The 22,202-nt window shown below is 45.7% G+C and overlaps 1 protein-coding gene across 3 annotated transcripts in view; it reads right to left on the reverse strand.

Moving 5' to 3' along the window:
* ADCY8 (adenylate cyclase 8) overlaps positions 1 to 22,202 on the reverse strand; it is a 226,152-nt gene that overhangs the window by 167,622 nt on the left and 36,328 nt on the right. For all 3 annotated transcript variants that reach the window (XM_019823138.3, XM_019823137.3, XM_004000120.5), the window contains exon 2: positions 8,050 to 8,199. In XM_019823138.3, coding sequence (XP_019678697.1) covers positions 8,050 to 8,199 — 150 coding nt within the window. The remainder of the gene's footprint in view (positions 1 to 8,049; positions 8,200 to 22,202) is intronic.

Raw genomic sequence — 22,202 nt, forward strand, 5'->3', positions numbered from 1 at the left:
CCTGTGTGGGAGGGCTTCAACAGTATTACAGGAAGAGATACAGGGACAGTGAGTACATTTATGGCAGAGGCAGCATTAACAGGCATTAGCACCACAGTCGATGTGGACAGATCAGGTCAAAAAAATGTGTATGACGGAAGAAAGTGCATTTGGGGGAGATGAGAGGATCCTGAACAGGCGGAGCCAATGATACCAGGGGGCCATGCAGATGAAGCTGCCCAGCAGGAATGGATAACGAGCATCTGGAACCGGGAAAAGAACACGGTGTTAGAGATATGGACATGGAACAATCCAGAAGTGATGGCTGAAGCCGGGCTAAATCACCACAAGAGAGACAGACAAAAATGGTGATTTAATAGTTATTTAAATCTAATCAAAAGTCAGGACCAACAGTTACACCCTCCCCCCGTTTCACAAAAGTCTTATGCGGTTCGTGGTTTCTGGACGACACAGCTTTGGAATATTTCCGGCATCGCAGGAACTGGACAAGCACACAGTTGCAGAGCATTATATCCTGGGGGAAGACGGTGACTGGGATACCATTTTGCTTTTTATCCCCAAAATACCCGAGGGAAGTGGAAGTGAAACCGTGAAAAGGAATGCAATGACGCTGTGACAGAAAGGGAGCATGGAGGTGGAGAAACTTCCAAGATGAGTTGGAAACAACAAAGATGAGTTGACGTGAGATTTATTTATTTACTTATGTATTTTAAATGTGAAGTCATGTATGTGAACGAATAACAGAAGGAGAAGCTGGCCGGGAAGATGCACGAACAGGAAGATTTTACGTGTCAAGGACAGACTGGGCTCCTGGTTTTGGAGGACAGGGGCCCTGGAAACCATAGCCCAAGAGGAGAGTATTTCCCCGATCTATTTATTCGCAAGTATTTTCGCTTGAAAGACTACTGCGAAAACACAATGACAGCGTTCATTATGACGTGCATTGTCTCTGCTCCTCTTCCCAGCTTTGGCTCCTCCCCTTCTGGATCCAGAGCTATTGCGAAGCACACCATGAGATCCATATCCGATCTTCGGGGAGCTCACGGTGTAGAAGGAAACGTAGAGCAAGGGCATAGCAGAATGTAGAAAGAGATTAATGCTTGGGGCGCCTGGGTGGCGCAGTCGGTTAAGCGTCTGACTTCAGCCAGGTCACGATCTCGCGGTCGGGGAGTTCGAGCCCCGCGTCGGGCTCTGGGCTGATGGCTCGGAGCCTGGAGCCTGTTTCCGATTCTGTGTCTCCCTCTCTCTCTGCCCCTCCCCCGTTCATGCTCTGTCTCTCTCTGTCCCAAAAATAAGTAAACGTTGAAAGAGATTAATGCCATAACGAAATGCACAAATGAAACACGGAGGTCGCAGTTGGGGAGAACAGAGAAGGTCTTTGTGGAAGCGGTGACATTTGAGCGGAGCTTTGAAGAGTGGATGAGGTTTATGGATGAAAGGAGTGTTGTACCAGGCAAGGGGAAAAGCAGAAGCAAAGGCATGAGCTTACTAAGGCAATAAGAACGTTGAGGAGACCAAGAATATTCTCATATCATCTAGACCACAGTTAATATGTATTAATGACAGATAAGGATGAACGTGACAGGTGCTACGTGGGTGGTCTTCAACATAAAAGATGGAAAATAGTAGAAACACGGACGATAAGAGACTCAAGATGTTTTTTGGAATATAATGAGAAGACAACAAGTGGGAGCAGAAAATCCAAATATTCTGAGATTCTGCCATTTTCAGGTCAACCTTGATTCTTCCTTGAATAAATGGGCGAACACATGAATGGATGACAAGGCTCTGCCTTAACAGTTACCTGTAACTTTGGAAAAAACTAAAGGGGGGCGCCTGGGTGGCTCAGTTGGTTGAGCATCCGACTCTTGATTTCAGTTAAGGTCGTGATCTCAGAGTCATGGGATCAAGCCTTGTGCTGGGCTCTGCACTGAGCATGGAGACTGCTTAGGATGCACTCTCTCTCTCTCTCTCTCTCTCTCTCTCTCTCTCCCCCCCCCCTCTGCCATTCTCTCCTGCTTGTGCTCTCTTTCCAAGAAATATACATAATTCCCTAGATTCTGTAGGGCACTAATATAAATCCAGCTAACCAACCCAGAACTCAATAGGAAACCTAACTTTCTCACTATTGTCCGAATCACTAGCTTCCACCAATGTTGTCTAGCCAAGATTATTTAAGTTAAACAGAATTGTTTTAACATAGCTAAAACATCTGCTGCATTTAAGAATAATCTGCTGCTACAACATATGGCATCATCAGAAACTTTATTTCACTGCCCCCAGAGCTTTGGAGACACCTCGAAATGCCACGATTACCAGAGGCAATTTTCAGCAATTCTCAAACTAAAAGAAAAACGATTAATTCATTTTAATATTTAAAATAAACAGAGGCCATTGGATCATTTGGGAGGAGCAGTGGGATCACAGTAACTACAGTGATTAGGATCCAGTTCCCCAAAGACAGATGTCTTAAGATTCAGCTTCTAGATGGAAAATTCCCCTAACAGGTTTGTACAAGACATGTGCTCAGTCTGTCCCAGTCTATTCCTGAATTGGATAAGAGCCCTCCCCATGCCGTTTTTGATGGGGGTCACAAAGGGCAGAGACCCCTTCACTTTTACATAGGAGAATTATTACAACATGACCCTCGTGTAGGCGGAAGTCAGGCCCGGGGGCCAAAGTTTGATTTCAATATAAATCAGTTAACCAGACATTAATCAGAAGATCTTTTATTCCAGCCATTGTGCTGGATAAATGCCAGAGAACCAGGTGAATTAGAAAGAGCAGACATCTTTAAGTAGCCCTTATTGGCTGTAGAGGACAGAGGGAAACACAGACTAGTCCGTGGCATCAGGTGTGACAGGCTCTATAGCAGAGTTAACTTTAAGGAAGGCTGGAAGCCTGCAAATCTACACAAAGCATTTCCACTCAACTTGGAAAGAGGAAACCAAGCCTCGTGGAGGAAGGATCCCAGAATTGTCTGGGTGGAGACGTTAGGAGGGAGGTGGGCTTTCCAGGCTGAGAGAACCGAACAGCACAGGACAGTCGAACAGCAGTTCCGGGGGATGATGGTCGGCCATCCAGTATTGTGAGAGTGGAGAATCTGGGAGAGAGGATGGGGGCTGGAAGGTGGGCCATGTGTGGGGGTTCGGATTTTGTCTTGGAGGGAACATGGCCACTGAAGGGTTTTCCCGCAGAGAGAAGAGTGACATCAATGGCATTATCATCATAGCATCGTCTTTCGTATGGCTTGAGTACACCCTCTGCCTTGGGCTAAGAACTGTTCCTCCTTAATCCGCACCACAACTCTTGGAAGAAGGCACAATCATCATGCTCATCTCATACCCACAAAATCAAGGTCTCTAGGAGGACTAGTGTACCTATGTTTCCATAGCCAGGAAGCACAGAAAGTAGGACTGGAGGAATCCAGATCTTCCAGACATTGAAGGTTTGGCTCTAAAGCACTAGCCTATATCCAGGCTTCTGAACCAGACCAGGCTTTTGGAAAGGAGAACAGATTGGAGAAACAGAAGCTGGAGACCAAGAGACCCAGAGATGTTTAGTATGCGCCATGCAGGTGACGACTGGGGATAAAAATTACCTTTTATTTGTTTCTTTTTAAAGTTTACTTCTTTACCTGAGAGAGAAGGGAAAAGCATGTGTGAGAGATATAGGGCAGATAGATAGAGAGAGACAGAGAGAGAGAGAGAGAGAGGGAGAGAATCCAGGCCCCACACTGTCAGTGCACAGCCTTACGTGGGGCTCAATCTCACAAAGCGTGAGATCTGACCTGAGCTGAAATCGAGTCAGCCGCTTAACCAACTGAGCCACCCAGGTGCCCCCAAATTAATATTTTTTTTTAAAAGGCGATGCCCTTGCCTGACCAAAGGAAAAAATCAATATGTGCTCAACCTCTTGATATCAATCATCTAAATGAAACATGTCAACATTCAGACCCATTCGGTACCTTCTGTCTGGCACTGTGCCAGCCGCCATGGGAGGGAAAGGTGGTAAGAGCCGCCTTCAAGAAGCTTTGTTAAAAATCTCGGTTGTAGAGACTTTGAGCACAAAGTGTTAACATTTGCTCGTCTTTCCTGCCTGCTTGCTCTTGACCACGGAACCACCCATGCAACCTCAGGTTATCCAAGGACAGAGCCTCTTCTTCCCCTGACCTCAGGCGTCATCATGCCATGGGACCCGCCACACAAGCGACGGCAGGGTTCATGTGCCATTTATTCTCCAACTGATGCTAGGCAGTTTTTCTCTGGAAAAACTATTGGAAACCACTATTAACCATTGACAATTTCAGTCACTTTATAACCATATACTCCATGCTGGTTTTCAGGCACTGCTAGGTGGGCCGTATGGACGAATGAGCCACGGGTGAGTTTTAAGGAGCTCCCAGATACCCTACCAAACAGGCATGCAATGATCAAGGTCAAGTGTGGCATGGTGTAATAAAGATGTGCAGTAGACCTTCTTCATTTTGGTATGCATACCACATAGTTAACACTCAATAAATATACATTGAATGTCAAAGTGAGTGGAATAGTTTGCCATTGAAGGAAGTACATAACTTTGCTAGGGGCTCTCAGAGAAAACCTACGTTCCCATGTTGCTGTCCTTCATCACATCATATGCATCACATCATCAGTATCTTTGCTATTTCTTTCTCCCCCCTCTTCCAATAATGAAAGTTCTACTCATCCTCCAGGCCCAATCCAGAGGACAGACAGAGACTTATTTGTCTCTGTAACCCCACCATGAGTGGATGAATGGATGGACGAGTGCGTAAGTGAATAATGGGCGTAGGTCATCATGGAGTGCTTCTAATTGTCCGAACAACCTGCGTCCTCCCTTCTTTTAGGTTGTTTGTGTTGATGGACCCTTACGTGGCACTCTTCACTGCTTCTCTGCCGAGCTAAATCCTACTCACAGGTCAACTCAGGCACCGTGTCTTGTAGGTAGCCTTCCATCAGCTTGCTTCTAGGTTTGGCCCATACATTAATGCCATAGGCATTTGTAGAGCCACCCCTTTCCAAACCCAGTAAACTCTGTAAGACCAGGAACCAGCTGCTAGTCACTGTTATGTTCCCAATGTTCAGCAAAGTTCATGGCACATAACAGATCCTCAATAAATGAATTAATTCGTGATTGAACAAATAAAGTCATTTGACGATTTCCTTTGTATCCTACCATGGGATAAAGCCAGTTCTCGAAGAATCCCACAGAGCTTGAACATTTCTGTGGAATAAGGCCCCTTGATTCTGCATTTGTAAGTACAAAAAAATGAAATTTAGTCTCCTTTGGGGATCACTTCCCAAGGAAAAAGGATCTGCTGTCACTGAGGCTCTTTCAGGGTCTGCTTTGCAGGGTATAGAATTTCTAACAGTTACGGTACTGCAATTAGCTCTGATAAGAGGTAAATGGGGTTGGATTCATTAATGACACAAGATATTTTAACAGATATGGAGCCTAATGTTGCTATGAACGTGAGGCAAACCACGATCCTGATTTCCTTCCCAATGAGTAACTTACACTTGGGGTTTCAACAGAGACCAGCCAATCCATAATATGTTCTCACAGGAGTCCCTCCCGGGATTGAGCTACTCTGGCTGACTCATGCATCATTATGCACCATCATGCACACTCCTCACTGAGCTGCAAGGGCACGACACACAGTACTTCTCATTACGCTGCCTCTTCGGGAAGAGTGTTATCAGTCCCATGCCACAGATGGAGCAACCAAAGCTCCGAGCTTGCTGGGGCTCACTAAGATAGTAAGTCATCCAGCAAAGATGTCCAATCCTGAAGAGTCTCATTTGAAAGGCTTCTCTGTCTCTCTACCACCGGGGAAGTTCTCAGGGATAATGGGGACTTGAAGCAGAGACCAAATGGAAAGTAATTTTATCACCGAGTGAAACAGAGTCAGCTGTCTTAGCTACTACCACGGGGGGGAAGGGAATGGTCAATATACCGGAAACACAGTATCATAGTTGTGAGGCCAGGGCTACACCAAACCTACAGCGTAGTTTGCTGCATATTTAGAACGAAGAGTATTCCACCGAAAGACAGTCTTTTCTTATAAAGAGGCCGACTTATAATTTTGTATTGATGCATACACATGATCTCACTTGAGGCAAACATAAAGCTGGAAAGGAAGCCATTGGCTCATGTTTGGATGAGGAACAAAGACAAGAACTCACTGGCTCCAGTGGCCCAACCAGGTGTTAGGACAGCTAATGCATGAACTCTAGTCACTGCTCCCTATCTTCCAGCTGTCACGGGTTCTCGCCTCTGTATACTGTTCTTTCCTTCGTCCTTCCACCAGCTTAAAAAAATAAAGATTATGAAAGACGAAGGAAGGTCCCTCTGCCATGTGAGATGACTAGATGACAGTGACTCCAGGGCACTCAACCTGAAGGAGGGGAGACGGAAGAAAAGTCTTAGGGGTATGATAAAGCAGCCCTTTCCAGTGCCTCCCATACTTCGTAAACATTAAACAAAAGCCTGAGCTTCCCAGACAACTCACCCACAACTGCAGCTCTGGTCGCAAAAGAACACCAACAACAGTCGAATAAATTATTAATACGACAGCATTCTCTGAATTGGCTCGCGTCCCATGGAAAGAGTGACGGGCCAGTCTGGCGGGTGCTCTGTTTTGCAGAGGAACACGACATATCGTCCCGGAAGATACCCATGTTTATTGCACAAGGTTGATTTCAAGCTATTTTTCTGGATTATTTTATAAGGACATTCAGGACCGCTATAATCAATCTACTATGAAGTTGCATGACGGCTCTAGACATTAATTTGAGAAACTGGATTCTGATATTCCGCATCCTATGAAGTCCACGGAGGGCCTGGAAATTTGGTAGTTTCCTCTGTGCCCCTGGCAATGGCATGTGGCAGTGGGACTTGAGTTTGGGGCAGTTGCACCTGCCTACCTGCCTCACTGAAGGTTGCCCAGACGTGGCTCCCGTCACTTCAAAGATCCATGTTTTTACTGATGATCTGACCAAATTAAGATGAAGAAAATGTGGCGCTTTTTGGGGGCAGCTACTCTCTTTATAATTTCTCAAACTATTATCGCGTAAAGCTTAATATAACATGTGCGTATCCACAGACGTAACATTTCTGAAAGAGAGCCTAAGACGAGAGAACTAATACATCTGTTGCACCCAGAACTCCCAAGAGCAAATCAACTTAGATTATATGCTGGTTCTATAATCAATTTTCCACACATTCCTGTTATTCCTCTTTGAAAACGGCTTTCAGAGGCAAAGATGTGCACGAATTTTGAAGAGGGTATGAATAATTTTCCCGGGGAAAATCTTTATTTTTTGAAAGCTAATTCATCCGGCGGGATATATATATATTCAAAGCCAATATATATTTGAATTATATAATTCAACGCCAAAACTACTTTTTAAATCCTTATAACATCCACCCAATCAGGAGGTCTACGAAACTGAATTTCAGTCTCTTCAAACTGGAAACTCATGGCCCCGAACCCAACCCCACCTGCTTTCCCTACTGCATCCCCTGGCCTGGGACCGCCATCATGTTCCACGAGATATACTGTGTTTGGTAATCTCTTCCGAAAATCAGGACGAGGCGTCAGGACCCACACATACATGAGATTCTTCCATAAGCTTACTACAGTTTGAATTGGTAGGTCAGGAAAACATTTACTTGAAATAACCATTCACGGTTTCAAGACAGGAGGATCAAAAATGAGAATGTTCGTGGTTTTTAGGACCCACGGCCTCGTTCACAAACACAGATGTCAGTCCACGTGTCAGAAAAGCACTCTGGGACAAATCGCTTTATTTCTCGTAGACGGCCTTTAATTGAAGGTGGGAAAAAAAACCAGACGTGCTTTGAGCTAGAAGTCGAACGTAACTACTTTGGACCCTGGAATCCTGGACGCAGCCTTTAAGAGAACGCTTGAAGTCAAGATTTGTTTGGGGAGGAAAAAAAGAAAAAAAGCTCCATGGATCTCAGACTGGCCGGGGATACCCAACGCCAGGCCCTTCCATTTGGTACCTGTCTTTGGTTTTCCGTCTCCAGGCGCAGCCTGGCCTCCACACACCTCCGTGTCTCCAGGAAGGCTTGGCGCTGGGCCCGGTCTGACAGGTAACTGATGAAGGTTCCAGCCGTGTTCATACACATGAACAGCACTGCCTGGGCCATCACCTAAAACACATTTGCAAACATAGGCCGGTCAGATGGTTAAAACAACAGCTGTGTGGAGACAAAGAGGAAAACATAAAGAAAGGCTCCCAAGGTAAACCTTAAGGTACTCGTGTAAAGTATGAGGCTAACAGAACCATATCCTTCATTCAGGCCTTGGGTGGAACAGTGCCTCAGAGAGGCCGCCCTCGAACTTTCTATTCAACTTAAAGCTTCTCCCGCTGGAAGTCTGGATTTGGGCCTGAATTGGAAACTTAAGGTAAGATGAGAGGGGGCTTCTCTCTTCCTCACTCTGCCTCACTTCCTCTTCACTAGCGGAAGTGGGTCGTTAGCCTTTCAGAGGATTGGAGAAGCAGGTCGGAAGAAGGGAAAGAGACGAATAAGAAACAGGAGAGGTTAGTAGTTGGACGGCGCTCTCCTGTTTTGCCTTTGTACTGTTTGGTAACATCCAAGTCCTGTGGCTTCTAACTCAAAAAAAGATATCATAACTGAATGGAAAAAGAAGATGTGGTTTATACATACAATGGGAATCTACTTGGCAATGAGAAAGAATGAAATTCTGCCATTTGCGGCAACGTGGATGGAGCTGGAGGGTATTATGCCAAGTGAAATAAGTCAGTCAATCATATGTTTTCACTCATGCGGATCTTGAGAAACTTAACAGAAGACCGTGGGGGAGGGGAAGGAAAGAAAAAGTTACAAACAGAGAAGGAGGGAGGCAAACCATAGGAGTCTCTTAAATACAGAGAACAAACTGAGGGTTGACGGGGGCGGGGGGGGTGGTGCATGGGGGAGAGGGGAAAGTGGGTGATGGGCACTGAGGAGGGCACTTGTTGGGATGAGCACTGGGTGTGGTATGGAAACCAAATTGACAATAAATTATATTAAAAAAGATATCATATTCATTAACTGCTTTTAATCCCCGTGGCTATTATCCTATCCCTACCACACCAAAGTCTCCTGGCTCGACCTTCACATTAGGGTTCTTACTTGCACATTTTCCCCTTTCAAACTACTCTCCAGTGAAGAAAAGCAGGAAGGTTCTGGAAAGGAGTCAATACTTGGAAGAAACAAATAGCCAAGTGTGGATTTTTTTTATTTTTATGGCTTTAGCCTGAGGCAAGTCACGGATGGCACCTTGTAGGGTAGCAAAAACTCAAGCAGAAAACCCAGGCGGCCTGAAAAAGCAAAGATCAGAGTTCAGACAACTACAACTGCCAGGAAATGAGGGGCAAATCCCCCAAAGAAGGGAACCAGTGAGAGGGAAGCTTAAGTTCTTATATAAAATCTTCTCTGAGCCACATATCCACAGGGAAGACAGCAAGTGATCAAGCTGATGGTAAAAGAATTTAACTGAGATTTGAATTGCCTTCCAAAAGACCAATATTGTCATTTCATTTGCACCAAGTTAATCACTTGCTGAAACAAAACAAAACAAAACAAAAAAGCATTGTTTCCCAAAGAATGCAAGAGAATCTACAATCTTAAACACATAGCCATCACAGTGTCCTAAACACAATGCAAAATTATGTGATATAGGAATAGACACGAAAATGTGACTGACTCGAAAGAGAAAAAAAAGGAACCGAGATGTATTCTGATGCCCCCCCCCAAATGCTGGCATTAGCAGACAAAAATTCTAGTAACTTTTATGGCTTTTGTCAATGATGTAAAGGTAAGCATGCTGGCAATGAATGCAAAGCCAACTCTTGGCAGAGAAGTAGAAACCACACACACACACACACACACACACACACACACACACAAATGAAAATTCCAGAAGTGGAAAACACAACATTTCAAAACAAAACCGTCACTGGAGGATTTTAACAGCATAATGTCGGTGACAGAAGAAAAAAAAAACCCAGTAAACTTAAAGATAAATCAATAAACCAAGAATAATCTGGGAAACAGAGGAAAATGTCATAGACAGGGGACACGCTCTCCAGTTACAATAAAGATTTTTCAGGGTAGATAAAAAGAAATACATTTCCAAAACACATTGAAACAAAAAGTCTGAAGGCCAAAACAGAATACAGCGGGTTTTGCTGTGTAAATAAAATGAAAGAGAACTGAAGGAAGACAACATCACGAGCGATAAAAATCACGAGGTAACGGTAAGAGCTTTAATTTACCAGAAAGATACGAAAATTATGAACTTGAGCACATGTAACGACATAGCTCAGAACACCCAATGCCAAGTATGAGAGAAGTCTGTGACATTATTTACAAGTCTACCATCACGTTGGTATATTTTTTACATAATGATCAGCAGTTAACAAACCAAGCAGTTAAAAATCAGCAAGAGGGGCAACTGGGTGGCTCAGCCAGTTAACCATCCGGCTCTTGGTTTTGGCTCAGGTCACGATCCCACGGTGGCGAGACGGAGATCTCACGTCGGGCTCAGTGCTAAGTGCAGAGCCTGCTTAACAAAAAGTTTGAAGGCCAAAACAGAACTAAGACAGACACTTTGAATAGCTCATACAACTAACCAACGTGAAATGAACACTATGCAGCAACTAGATGGTACAAATTCTATTTAGGTACATATTGAACAATTATAAATAGGACTATATGATAAAACCTGAAGGTAGCTTCAACAAATTTCAACCAACTAGTGTTATATAACCATAGTCACTAACTACACTAAAGTCAATTTACACAGAAATTTTAACAGATAATTAAGACAACATCATGTGTTTGGAAATTAAAAATATTTCTAACTAACTCATGGATCTAGAAATATATTATAATGGAAAATATGCATAATGGGGCACCTGGGTGGCTCAGTTGGTTAAGTGGGCAACTTCAGCTCAGGTCATGATCTCGCGGTCCATGAGTTCGAGCCCCGCATGGGGCTCTGTGCGGACAGCTCAGAGCCCGGAGCCTGCTTCAGATTCTGCGTCTCCCTCTCTCTCTGCCCCTCCCCTGCTCACACTCTGTCTCTCTCAAAAATAAACATTAAAAAATTTTTAAAGAAAATATGCATAGCTGATGAATAATGAAAATACTACTGAACAAAATTTAGTAGACCTCACAGAGGAATGTATAGTAATCAATGCTTTATTCTTAAAAAGGCTGAAAGTTCCTGTGCTAGCCATTCAATTTAAGGATTTAGCAAAAAATGAAAAAGAATAAATCCAAAGTAGGTGGAAGGAAAAAATAATAAAATAGGTGCAGAAATAAATAAAAAACAAATATATACTAAAGAGGATCAGTGAAGTCAAAAGCTCATTTTCCAAAAACACTAGCAACCAGTAAGAATTCTTACAAGCTTAATTTAAAAAAAGAGACAAGGTCCAAACAAGCAATGTTAAGGATAGGAAATGGGACAAAGACATTGCAGAAATTAATAGGTCATAAAAATGTTATGAAGTTTAATGCTAAAAAAAATCTGCAATGACACTGATGTACTTCTCAAAATACATCTTTACCAGAACTGACTCGAGAAACAAGGAGAAAAAAAATCAATAAATGGAACCATAATTAAAAATCTTTTCAGGGGCGCCTGGGTGGCTCAGTCGGTCGAACATCCGACTTCGGCTCAGGTCACGATCTCACTGTCCGTGGGTTCGAGCCCCGCGTCAGGCTCTGTGCTGACAGCTCAGAGCCTGGAGCCTGTTTCGGATTCTGTGTCTCCCTCTCTCTCTGACCCTCCCCCGTTCATGCTCTGTCTCTCTGTCTCAAAAATAAATAAACGTTAAAAAAAATTAAAAAAAAAATCTTTTCATAAGGAAAGCAATGGGTCCAGATGCCTCTAATGGGGCACTTTACAAATAATTGCAGAAGAAAGAATTTAAGTATTTCATAATCTCTTCCAAAGACAGGAAAATTGCAAAACCCCCCAACTCAGTTTATACGACCGACAAAGCCATTTACCAAAACCAATATGGTTCGCGGATGAAGGTAAGTAACTGGTGAATCTCACTCGTGAACGTGGAAGGAGATACCTACACGCAGTATCAGCAAATCAAATCCATCAAGAGATAGAAAAAATAATTTAAGTTGACTACAAGGAATTTTCCTCAGGAATATGATGACAGTTTAACATTATCAACTCAATTAATGTAATTCACATTTATAGCTTTTCAAAAACATATAGTCAGGGGCACCTGGGTGGCTCAGTAAGTTAAGCATCTGATTCTTGATCTCAGCTCAGGTCTTGATCTCAGGGTTGTGAGTTCAAGCCCTGCGTTGGGCTCCACACTGGGTGTGAAGCCCACTTAACAAAAAGCAAACATATACTCATTCCACTGAAATGAAACGGTACTGATAAAATTCAGTATCTTTTCATTAAAAAAAAACAAAAACAAAAACAACCCTGAGATTAAAAATAATCTTTCATTTTTGATAAGTTTATTTCTTTACTTTGAGAAAGAGAGGGAGAGAGAGAGAAAGACAGCACGAGCAGGGGAAGGGCAGAGAGAGAGGGAGAGAGACAGAATCCCAAGCAGGCTCCACGCTGCCAGCACAGAGCCTGCCGTGGGGCTTGATCTCACAAACCATGAGATTGTAACCTGAGCTAAAATGAAGAGTCAGACGTTTAACCCACTGAGCCACCCAGGCGCCCTTCGTTATCATTTTTATATGCACGGTCTCCTTCAGCGAGGCCGTGGATAGTTCTGGGGACAGAACCGGAAGCCTGGGTTTATAATTTCTAGGTTGTGCATTTTGTACATGTGCGTGCGGTACCTATCTGAGCACATGGATTCTTAAATTGCTAGACTGATAAATTTATTGCTTCAAAAAAGGAGAAAGGCCAAGTCCTCATCATGGCAATAATGCCTGCTTGATCGTCTTCAAGTTCGTTTCACACCATTTCTCCCCTTACTCACTTTGTTCCAGCCAATATGGTTTCACTTCTGTTCTTCTGATAGGCCTGTCCCGCCTGGGAGCCAACGTTAATGCTGTTCCCCGTGCCGGAGACACCGTTCCCCACATTCCTTGCCTTGCTGCCTCCTCTTGTTCATAAGGAGACTGGACTTCGTGGTAGTTTTTTTCAGGGAGGTGCTCCCTGATCACTACATCAAAGTGGGATTTTCCTGCTTTTTTTTTTTTTTACCCTTGCACACTGTGCACTTAGCACACACTGCAATTGCACCTGAATGTGCTTGGTGGGGTGGTTGATGCCTATTTGTCACGTTGGATTGTTAGCTCTACTGATGTGAGGATGACGCTCGCTTGAGCCACTGACACCTAGTACCTAGCACAGCGGATGATCAGTGCTCAGCACAGTGACTAGTCACTGCTCAGCAACCAGTAAGCACGAGATATTTGCTGAATGAATAAACAGCTTTCCTATGTCCCACTAATCATCATTTACAAGATATGATGAAACCCATCTTATTCACAGTAGCAACAATCATGTAAAACACCAAAGAGCATCCTTGACAACAACAAAAGCAAATGTGAGAGCAACAACAACAACAACAAGAAAAACTAAAGTATGCAATGTTACAGAGGATAAAGGAAGGAGGCATTTCCGGTAAAGGGATGCTAACTGCTGTTAACTATGTAAATACTGCCTGAATTGCTTTACAGATTCAATATTTTACTCCCAAGTGGAAGCCAATTTAAAAGTATATCTGAAAGAACGGAGAAGTTAGAATACAAATGGGATTTGGGAGGGAGGAGCCGCGGGGGGCTTGCCCAGCCAAAAGGTAACAGGAATCACCACGCTACAGTAAGTAACATTCTGTAGCAGTAGAGAAAATCCCAACTGAAAAATCAGGGGAATAGAAATGGAGTACACTAGGGGCCCCTGGGTGGCCCAGTCGGTTGAGCGTCCGACTTCAGCTCAGGTCATGATCTCGCGGTTCATGAGTTCGAGCCCCATATCGGGCTCTGTGCTGACAGCTCAGAGCTCGGAGCTTGGAGCCTGCTGCGGATTCTGTGTCTCCCTCTCTCTCTGCCCCTCCCTCCCTCTCTCTCTCTCTCTCTCTCTGCCTCTCAAAAATAAAGAAAACTAATAAAAAAAATGACAAGAGGAAAAAAAAGAGACAAGAGAAAAGACAATGAGTTTTTATGATCATACGTATGGCTCAACAATCACGAAAAAATAATCGTGAGTAAAAGGATTCGATGACTACTGGTCAGCTGCTGGGGAAAAAGGATTCATGGTCACCTCATGCTAAATGTACCCATGTTGATGCCAATGGATTCCAGAGTTACATGTAGAAAATGAGACTACAAAAAAGGAAAAAGGGGACATTGCTCTCATCTTCTAAGCACAAAAGCATGACCGAAATCCCAAAGATAACTGGTTTTGTGTTTTGTTTTTAGGAATCTCTATGACCAATGTGGGGCTTGAGCTCACGACCCTGATATCAAGAGTCACATGCTCTTCCTTCCAATGGAGCCAGCCAGACTCTCCGAGATAATTGGTTTTTGGGTTTTTTGGGTTTTTTTTTTTAATTGAAACAATCTAATCACTGCTGGAACGGAAAGCAAATTGGCAACATGTTGCAAAACTTTACTCTTATCTTTTGGCCTTTTAACCTAACTTGTCGTTACCTATTTTAAGGAAGTAATCAGGTACAAGGCCAGAAACTTCTGGTAAGGGATGTTCACCGCAGCGTTCTTTATGGGGAGAAAAAGGAAACTGCGTATTTTTAGCAGCAGGGGAAACGGCTGAATGAACTGGGCTGTGCACATACGAAAGAACGTAAAATCACATGAAAATATTTAGCGGCACGAGCCAACCTGTACGGTACATTAAGTAAAATGTAAGTTTAATTCGAAACTTTTAAGATTTAATTTAAACTAACTTTATGTTTTAAAAGCTTTCATTTAAAACTCTTCAGTGTAAAGCTGTGTTAAAAAAAAAATGGGGCGCCTGGGTGCTCAGCTGGCTAAGCATCCAACTTCGGCTCAGGTCATGATCTCCTGGTCCGTGAGTTCGAGCCCCGTGTCGGGCTCTGTGCTGACAGCTCGGAGCCTGGAGCCTGCTCTGGATTCCGTGTCTCCCTCTCTCTCTGCCCCTCCCCAAAGTGATCTACTACAGCAGGTCCACAGGCAGGACTAAGGGAATCTCTGCTTCATAAGCATGGCCGGAAGATCACATAGAACACTACCTTTTGGCCTCCTTTCTCTAGATCCACAGCCTTACTGAATTCTGAACACCCAGAGGGCAGACACCCTGTCCCTCCATCTCTTCCACGGGGCCTGGGGTCCTAGTGCTCAGCAAACACCTGTCCAGCCCAACTGAGCAAAAAACGTGGCACAGCCACATGAGCAAATCCCAATCACCCACCACTTTGGTCCGGTTTTGTAATCACCGGAAATGGGGAGATTGTCACCGAGATAGGAAGCCCTCCACGAACTTCTCCAGAACAGGACGAGTCCCTCCCCACCTCCCCCCCCCCGCAACTCCTCCTTCCACCCCTGCCATTGGAAAGGGTTCTCTCTGTTGAACCCGTGGCCTCCCTCCCCGCCAGGGTGGTGACCGCACTGGGGGCGCTGCTGTGTGAGGCCAGGAGGCTCAGAGCTGGAAAGGCTCACAGAGTCAGCTTCCCTATTTGATGCAGGACGTGCATGCTGTCCCTGCACAAAAAAACCACTGCTACTTGCCGCCAGGTGGCCAGACCGGAGGTGGGGGAGAGGACCAGCTCCCTGGGCCTCCCAATCGCAGTGTGTGATTTCTGGTGTCACGGAAGGATGCGACACGTTTTGTCCCTGGCTCTCTTTGTGCAGGAAACATCGCCCGGTCTGCAGCCTGAGCTGTCGGCGACTAGAGGAGGCCTGCTTTGCTAAGAGCAGGGGAAACACCCTCCTTCCCCGTGTTCCTGGGTCTCCAGGAGCATCCACTCGAGTGCTATCGCGTGTGGAAAGGCCAGATCTGCGAAAGTGATTCTGTGCCTGGAGACAGTTTTATTTTCTTAACTGAGAAAGAAAATAAAGGAGAGATGTGTCGCGATCCAATCACGACTGATTTGCATTCGGATACTTTCTCACGTTGTACTGGAAACCAGAAACTTGAAAGGTGATACCCTTAAGCTCAACTTATATGAAATTCTGAAAACTAAGTTTTATAGGACGTCCGCCTTGCTTTGACCTTAGCACCAAAGTTTCATCATAAGCTTTGGAGGATATGCAGACTGAAACTGGGAGAGTACAAGATAGCAAGTATAACTTACTTTTTTGGGTTCATATTAAGTGCAAGGTATCTTACTAAGTAATTTTCACATATGTTCATAAATAATCTCAACGGAGAAGGAACTATTATTATATCTATATGGGAGGCTGGAGTTCAGAGAGGTTAAGGAACTTGTCTAAGGTTAAACAGCCCTCACAGTGGTAGGACACAGAATTAAAGGCAGGAAGTCTGACTTTGCAGGATCCGGACAAGCGCTGGCCAGGACCTGAAGGAGACCTTTGATATTCAGAAGAAATGGCGCCCTTTCCGGAGACTGGGGTATAATTTAGCAAATAAATACCGCACAACGCCTGAGGCACGCTGAATGTTTTGCCACATAATGGGCGTAGGTGAAAGATGGGGGTAAAGGCGTCGTGTCTGCAGGTGAATGAATAAACCTGGCGGGAGAGGGCCTGGCATCATTTCCTAACAGATACCTAGCATTTATTGAGCACTTGGTATGTGACAGGAATCCTTCCAAGGGCCTGGCAGGTTTTAATTCATTTAGCCCTCGCTCACAAGAGCCCAGCACGGTAGGCGCTGTTCACTAATCTGCTGGAGAAAACAGAGGAAGCTAGCGGTAGGGCTGGGGTTGAACCCTGGTCCCTGGAATCGGAGCCTCAAGTCTGAACCACCGGGCCCTCCAACCTCAGCCCCGGGCCCTCTGCTGTGCCAACACAACGAAACCTGAGCCACAAATGCAGACTCAGCACACGCACGGCAGAGGGTAGGATCTGGCCATTTCTGTGGCTCCGTTGTGGAGCCCGGTGAAGGGGAAGGAGCCCCGGGGGAGCCGTGTGTGTGTGTGCGTGTGTGTGTGTGTGTGTGTGTGTGTGTGTGTGTGTGCTGTCCAGCGGGCTTGTTCTAGTAAGGTCCAGAAGACACTGAAGTAGTTCCAGGTAATCAAAGAGAATCACCCAGGGCAGGGACAAGGCCTTTGGACACATCTTGAAAACGGTTACTTACGTCAAGTCAGAGATTCACGGGGCATTTGTGAACAGACTCCTGTCCCAGCCGGTGCCCGCGTGTCCTTCTCTCTTTTCCTCACAAAGTGTTCCCAGCCGCATCAATTGCCTTCGTCCGTAAATGTCAAAACTAAGGCCCCCCAGAGTAGCTTGCCCAAAGGCAAACAGCTTAGGTGACTCAGGAACCTCGAGTAACAGCAGGCTCCTTGACCCCCCCAACGCCTGTGCTCTTGGCCAGCTGTGGCGTGCTTGCAAGCGTCCCACCGACGACTGGAGAAAACGTCCCCGTGTGTGGGCCTCTGTGCTCGAGGACTCAGGCCTGTCCTCATGGGGCCCACGTCTGAGCGCTGATGGCTGCCCACTGGGCACACGGGGAGGACGCAGAAGCCGGAAGCATGGACACAGGGACGAATGAGAAGAACCGTGCCTGGAGGCTGGGATCCTCTCTCCAACCCCCAGATGCGTTTAGCTTCTGTGGAGGGGGGACCCTGACGAAGTGAGCGGGGCAGCCAGCCCGAGCTGCTGTAACCTGAGACCTGGGTTCGCATCCCGCACCTTCACTACTTGCGAGGCACATGACCTCAGGCAAGTCGCCTTTTGCCTTTCTGAGCCTCAACTTTCTCATCTGAACAATGGGAATAAAATTTTGCCCCCGAGACGTGATGTATTTGTATGCAGACCTCTATCTACCTATCCATGTACATATAGCATAGATGTATACGTGCATGAAAGTGCCTGGCAGATTAAGAGATATCCAAGAAATGTTGGTTATATATTTAAATATGAGGCCATCTTTTTTTTCCAAATTCTAGCCTATGGTGTAACACCTATTTTTTTTTTCCCGAATAAATGATGTCTTACAAATTTTCTGGGGCGCCTGGGTGGCTCAGTCGCTTAAGTGCCCAACTCTTGATTTGGGCTGAGGTCATGCTCTCGCGGTTTGTGAGTTCGAGGCCCACAGTGGGCTCTGTGCGGGCAGTGCAGAACCTGCCTGAGATTCTCTCTCCCCTCCCTGCTCTCTCTCTCTCTCTCTCTCAAAATAAACAAATCAACTTTAAAAATTAAAAAAAACACCAATTTTCTTCCTCCCTGGTAAACACTCCAGAAGACCATGAAGTATTAAAATCTTTTGAACTTATGCTACTTTGCAAAGATGTTGACTTCCCATTATTTACCATCAGAGAGGACAGCAGAGGTGGGGACTAGGGAGAGAACTCCGGAGTCAGACAGAGTGGGCCTTAAATCACCATTTACCTGGGGCGCCTGTGGCTCAGTCGGTTGAGCATCCGACTTCGGCTCAGGTCATGATCTCACGGTCCGTGAGTTCGAGCCCCGCGTCGGGCTCTGTGCTGACCGCTCAGAGCCTGGAGCCTGTTTCAGATTCTGTGTCTCCCTCTCTCTCTGCCCCTCCCCCCTTCATGCTCTGTCTCTCTCTGTCTCAAAAATAAATAAACGTTAAAAAAAAATTTTAAATCTTTTATCTGCAGGGTGACCAAGCAAGCCATTCCCCTCACTAAGGGGTAGATAACTCAACAGCCCAGTTTGCTGTGCTGTATAGAGCTTAGCAGTCTAACCCAGTGGCTAAAGATCTGGGGTCCTACTTCCTTGTTAACGTGAACTTGGTCCAGTTGGTTAATTTCTCTGGCCCTCGAATTTCCTCACCTGTAAAACAGGAATCTTTCCTACAGATTTCGTTTGGACAACTGACACAAACAATTAGCAATAGGGCTGTAGCATGGTAAATACTCCATGTGTATTGAGCATCGTTGTGGTGACGGCCATTATTGCTTGTCTTTTCTGTCACAGCGGTAACACCAGGTTAAACTCGGTCTGTGAGGGTTCAGTGAAGAATGGCATGAAGGAATGATGAACTGGACGGCCACACGGAACGGCCAACATCCTCTGCCGGGGTCGTGGGCTCTCCCACAGCTGCTGGCCCATGACCACGCTTCCTGCCTGCCCTTTATAAATAGTACACACTGAATTAGAAAAAGAAATCACCAGGAGTACAGAACGAAGTTTAAAAAAATAACAGAGCCATAAAGCAGTAAACTTAAGGGAATTCTCTAAGAAAAAAGAGTTTTGCCAAAAATGAGTCCTGCTGAATCTCTCTGCTCGTGTACAAGAAAACAATCAGACTGATGAAAAACCTACACGAAAAACCTGGTGTCAGTGACGGGTGTCCTGAAAAATTACAAAGCAATGAGGCGACAATGCAATCTTTCCAAAGACAACAAAGAGAGAGAACTTCGGAAAACGGAAATGAAAAGAATCGCGGAACAGAGAGACGAGATTGGTTTTCGTGGATTTAAAAAACTGTGACATTGGGAAGAGGCAAAAATTTAAAAGGCGAAAGCATAAGAAGGGCTGGAGGGGGGGAAAAATAAGTGATCAAACCCTTTAAAACCGGACAAGGTACAAAATGACAAAGGGTGATGTTTCGGAAGTCTGAGAAAGGTAGCAGGTGGTGGCCCAAAGTTTAAAGATAAAGCACGTCAACCCAAAGCAGGGAAGACAGAACGTGGTTATAGTCAGTAGAGCACCCGCTTAATTTGCTTCCTGTGTGAACTAAATGAGTTGATAACAGGCACGACGTTTAAAGCAGAGGGGCGCCTGGGTGGCTCAGTCGGTTGAGCGGCCGACTTCGGCTCAGGTCATGATCTCTCGGTCCATGGGTTCGAGCCCCGCGTCAGGCTCTGGGCTGACGGCTCAGAGCCTGGAGCCTGTTTCAGATTCTGTGTCCCCCTCTCTCTGACCCTCCCCCGTTCATGCTCTGTCTCTCTCTGTCTCAAAAATAAATAAACGTTAAAGTATATTTAAAAAATAAATAAATAAATAAAGCAGAGCCTATGACACAATAGGTGCCTAATACTCTTAATTAGTTAATGACGTCAGCAGTTGGCATGACGGGCATCAGCTGCCCTTGGCGTGGGTCTGTCCCGACACCTGACACCCTGTGTGGGAATCACATCTAATCGTCTCTCCTCCCCGCCGGACCGGAACGTCTTGCGGGCAAGGACATCATCTGTCCTATTTTTGTAACCCGCCGTGTAGAGCTCAGTGCATAGCTCAAAGTGAGTTACACAAAGAAAAGACCCCCAGGGGCGCCTGGGCGGCTCAGTCACTTAAGTGTCCGACTTGATTTCGGCTCAGGTCACCATCTTCCGGCTCGTGGGTTCGAGCCCCGCATCGGGCTCTGCGGCGGCCGCGCAGAGCCTGCTTGGGATGCTCTCTCCCCCTCTCTGTCTGTCTCCCTGTCTCTCTCTCTCTCACAAGAAAGAAAAGTTGAAGAGGACAAGAAAAGACATCCACACCACTGGGTTAGAAACGTGGAGCTACTTGAAGGAGAACTGCCGTATGTTGCAAACAAAGCAAGTGCTGAAAACGAAGCCACACACTTCGCACTTGTAATTTACTGAACATCTGCTGTGTGCTGGTGACTGAAGAACTCCAGGGGGGGTGGGGAGGGGTGGTTTCTCCACTTCGGCGCTGCTCATTGTTGTGCAGGATGATTCTTTCGTGGGCAGGGAAGACGGGCCGTGCGGTGCAGGATGTCCAACGTCACCGCTGGCCTCCCACCAAATGCTGGTAGGGCCCCCTCCAGATGGGACTTCAGAGTATCTCCAGACGGGGCTGAACGTCTCTGATTGGGCAAAGTCTCCCCTTTGAGCCCCACTGCTCGAAGGGTAAGGCCTTCCTTCTTCGCCTTTATGTTGCCGTTGAGAGACGGAGAAGTCTCACACTTGTGGGGTTTGTATGAACACGATCCTGACATAGTGCCGACGCAGGCCTTCGATTTCCTTCCCGGGCCACTAATATTTACGCCGAGTGAATTCAGCGATCGTCATTCTTTTTTGGGGGAAGGGGTGTATCGCACCGTCAATTCAACAGGGATATTTCTGCCCGAAAAATTCCATATTTTCCACTGTTTTATACATTCACTCATTATCTTGGGCCCAATGTTCGCCAGATATGGCTTCTCCTCATTTTTGCTGTTACCCGTGTTGGATAGGATGCCTTTTTCTTCTCTTCTTTGGTCTAATAATCAAGCAATCTTCTATACATGTTGCAAACAACAGTCATGAACGGTGTTAAAAGACCAGTGTCATCAAAAATGAAAATCTTCTATTTTTTTTATTTAAAAAAATTTTTTTAATGTTTATTTATTTTTGAGATAGAGACAGAGCATGAACGGGGGAGGGGCAGAGAGAGGGAGACACAGAATCCGAAGCAGGCTCCAGGCTCCGAGCTGTCAGCACAGAGCCCAGCTCGGGGCTCGAACTCACAGACCGCAAGATCATGACTTGAGCCGAAGTCGGACGCTCAACCGACTGAGCCACCCAGGCGCCCCTCACCTTTCCTTTTTCGAGTCCTTGGCTGCCATTTGCAATGGCCCAGGAAGTGATTTGTTCACTAAGCCACCAGGAATTGTCACAATGTGGAAATGTGAACTTTCTAAGACTTCATATGCCATAGGCAGATGAAAAAAAAGCTAAGGTCTAGAGGCCTGCCGTGTTTACTTAGATGTTTCTAGGTAGTGGGTCTTTTATTAAGAAAAGCAAGTTGTAGGGGAAACTCTCTTCTTTGCCAGGGTCAATAAACTCCAAATAGACCCACTTTCCAGGAAGTCAGTCTCCCTTTTTTTTTAATGTTTATTTATTTTTGAAAGAGAGACAGACAGACAGAGCATGAGCAGAGGAAGGGCAGAGACAGAGGGAGACACAGAATCCGAAGCAGGCTCCAAGCTCAGGGCTGTCGGCACAGAGCCCGACGCAGGGCTTGAACTCACAAACCGCGAGATCACAACCTGAGCCGAAGTCGGACGCTTAACCGACTGAGCCACCCAGGTGCCACCAGGAAATCAGTCTCTTGATAAGGGCATCCAATTTTCCCTGGAGGAGTCCCCT

This window comes from Felis catus, chromosome F2 (genome assembly GCF_018350175.1).
Source record: "Felis catus isolate Fca126 chromosome F2, F.catus_Fca126_mat1.0, whole genome shotgun sequence".
Taxonomy (NCBI): Eukaryota; Metazoa; Chordata; class Mammalia; order Carnivora; family Felidae; genus Felis; species Felis catus.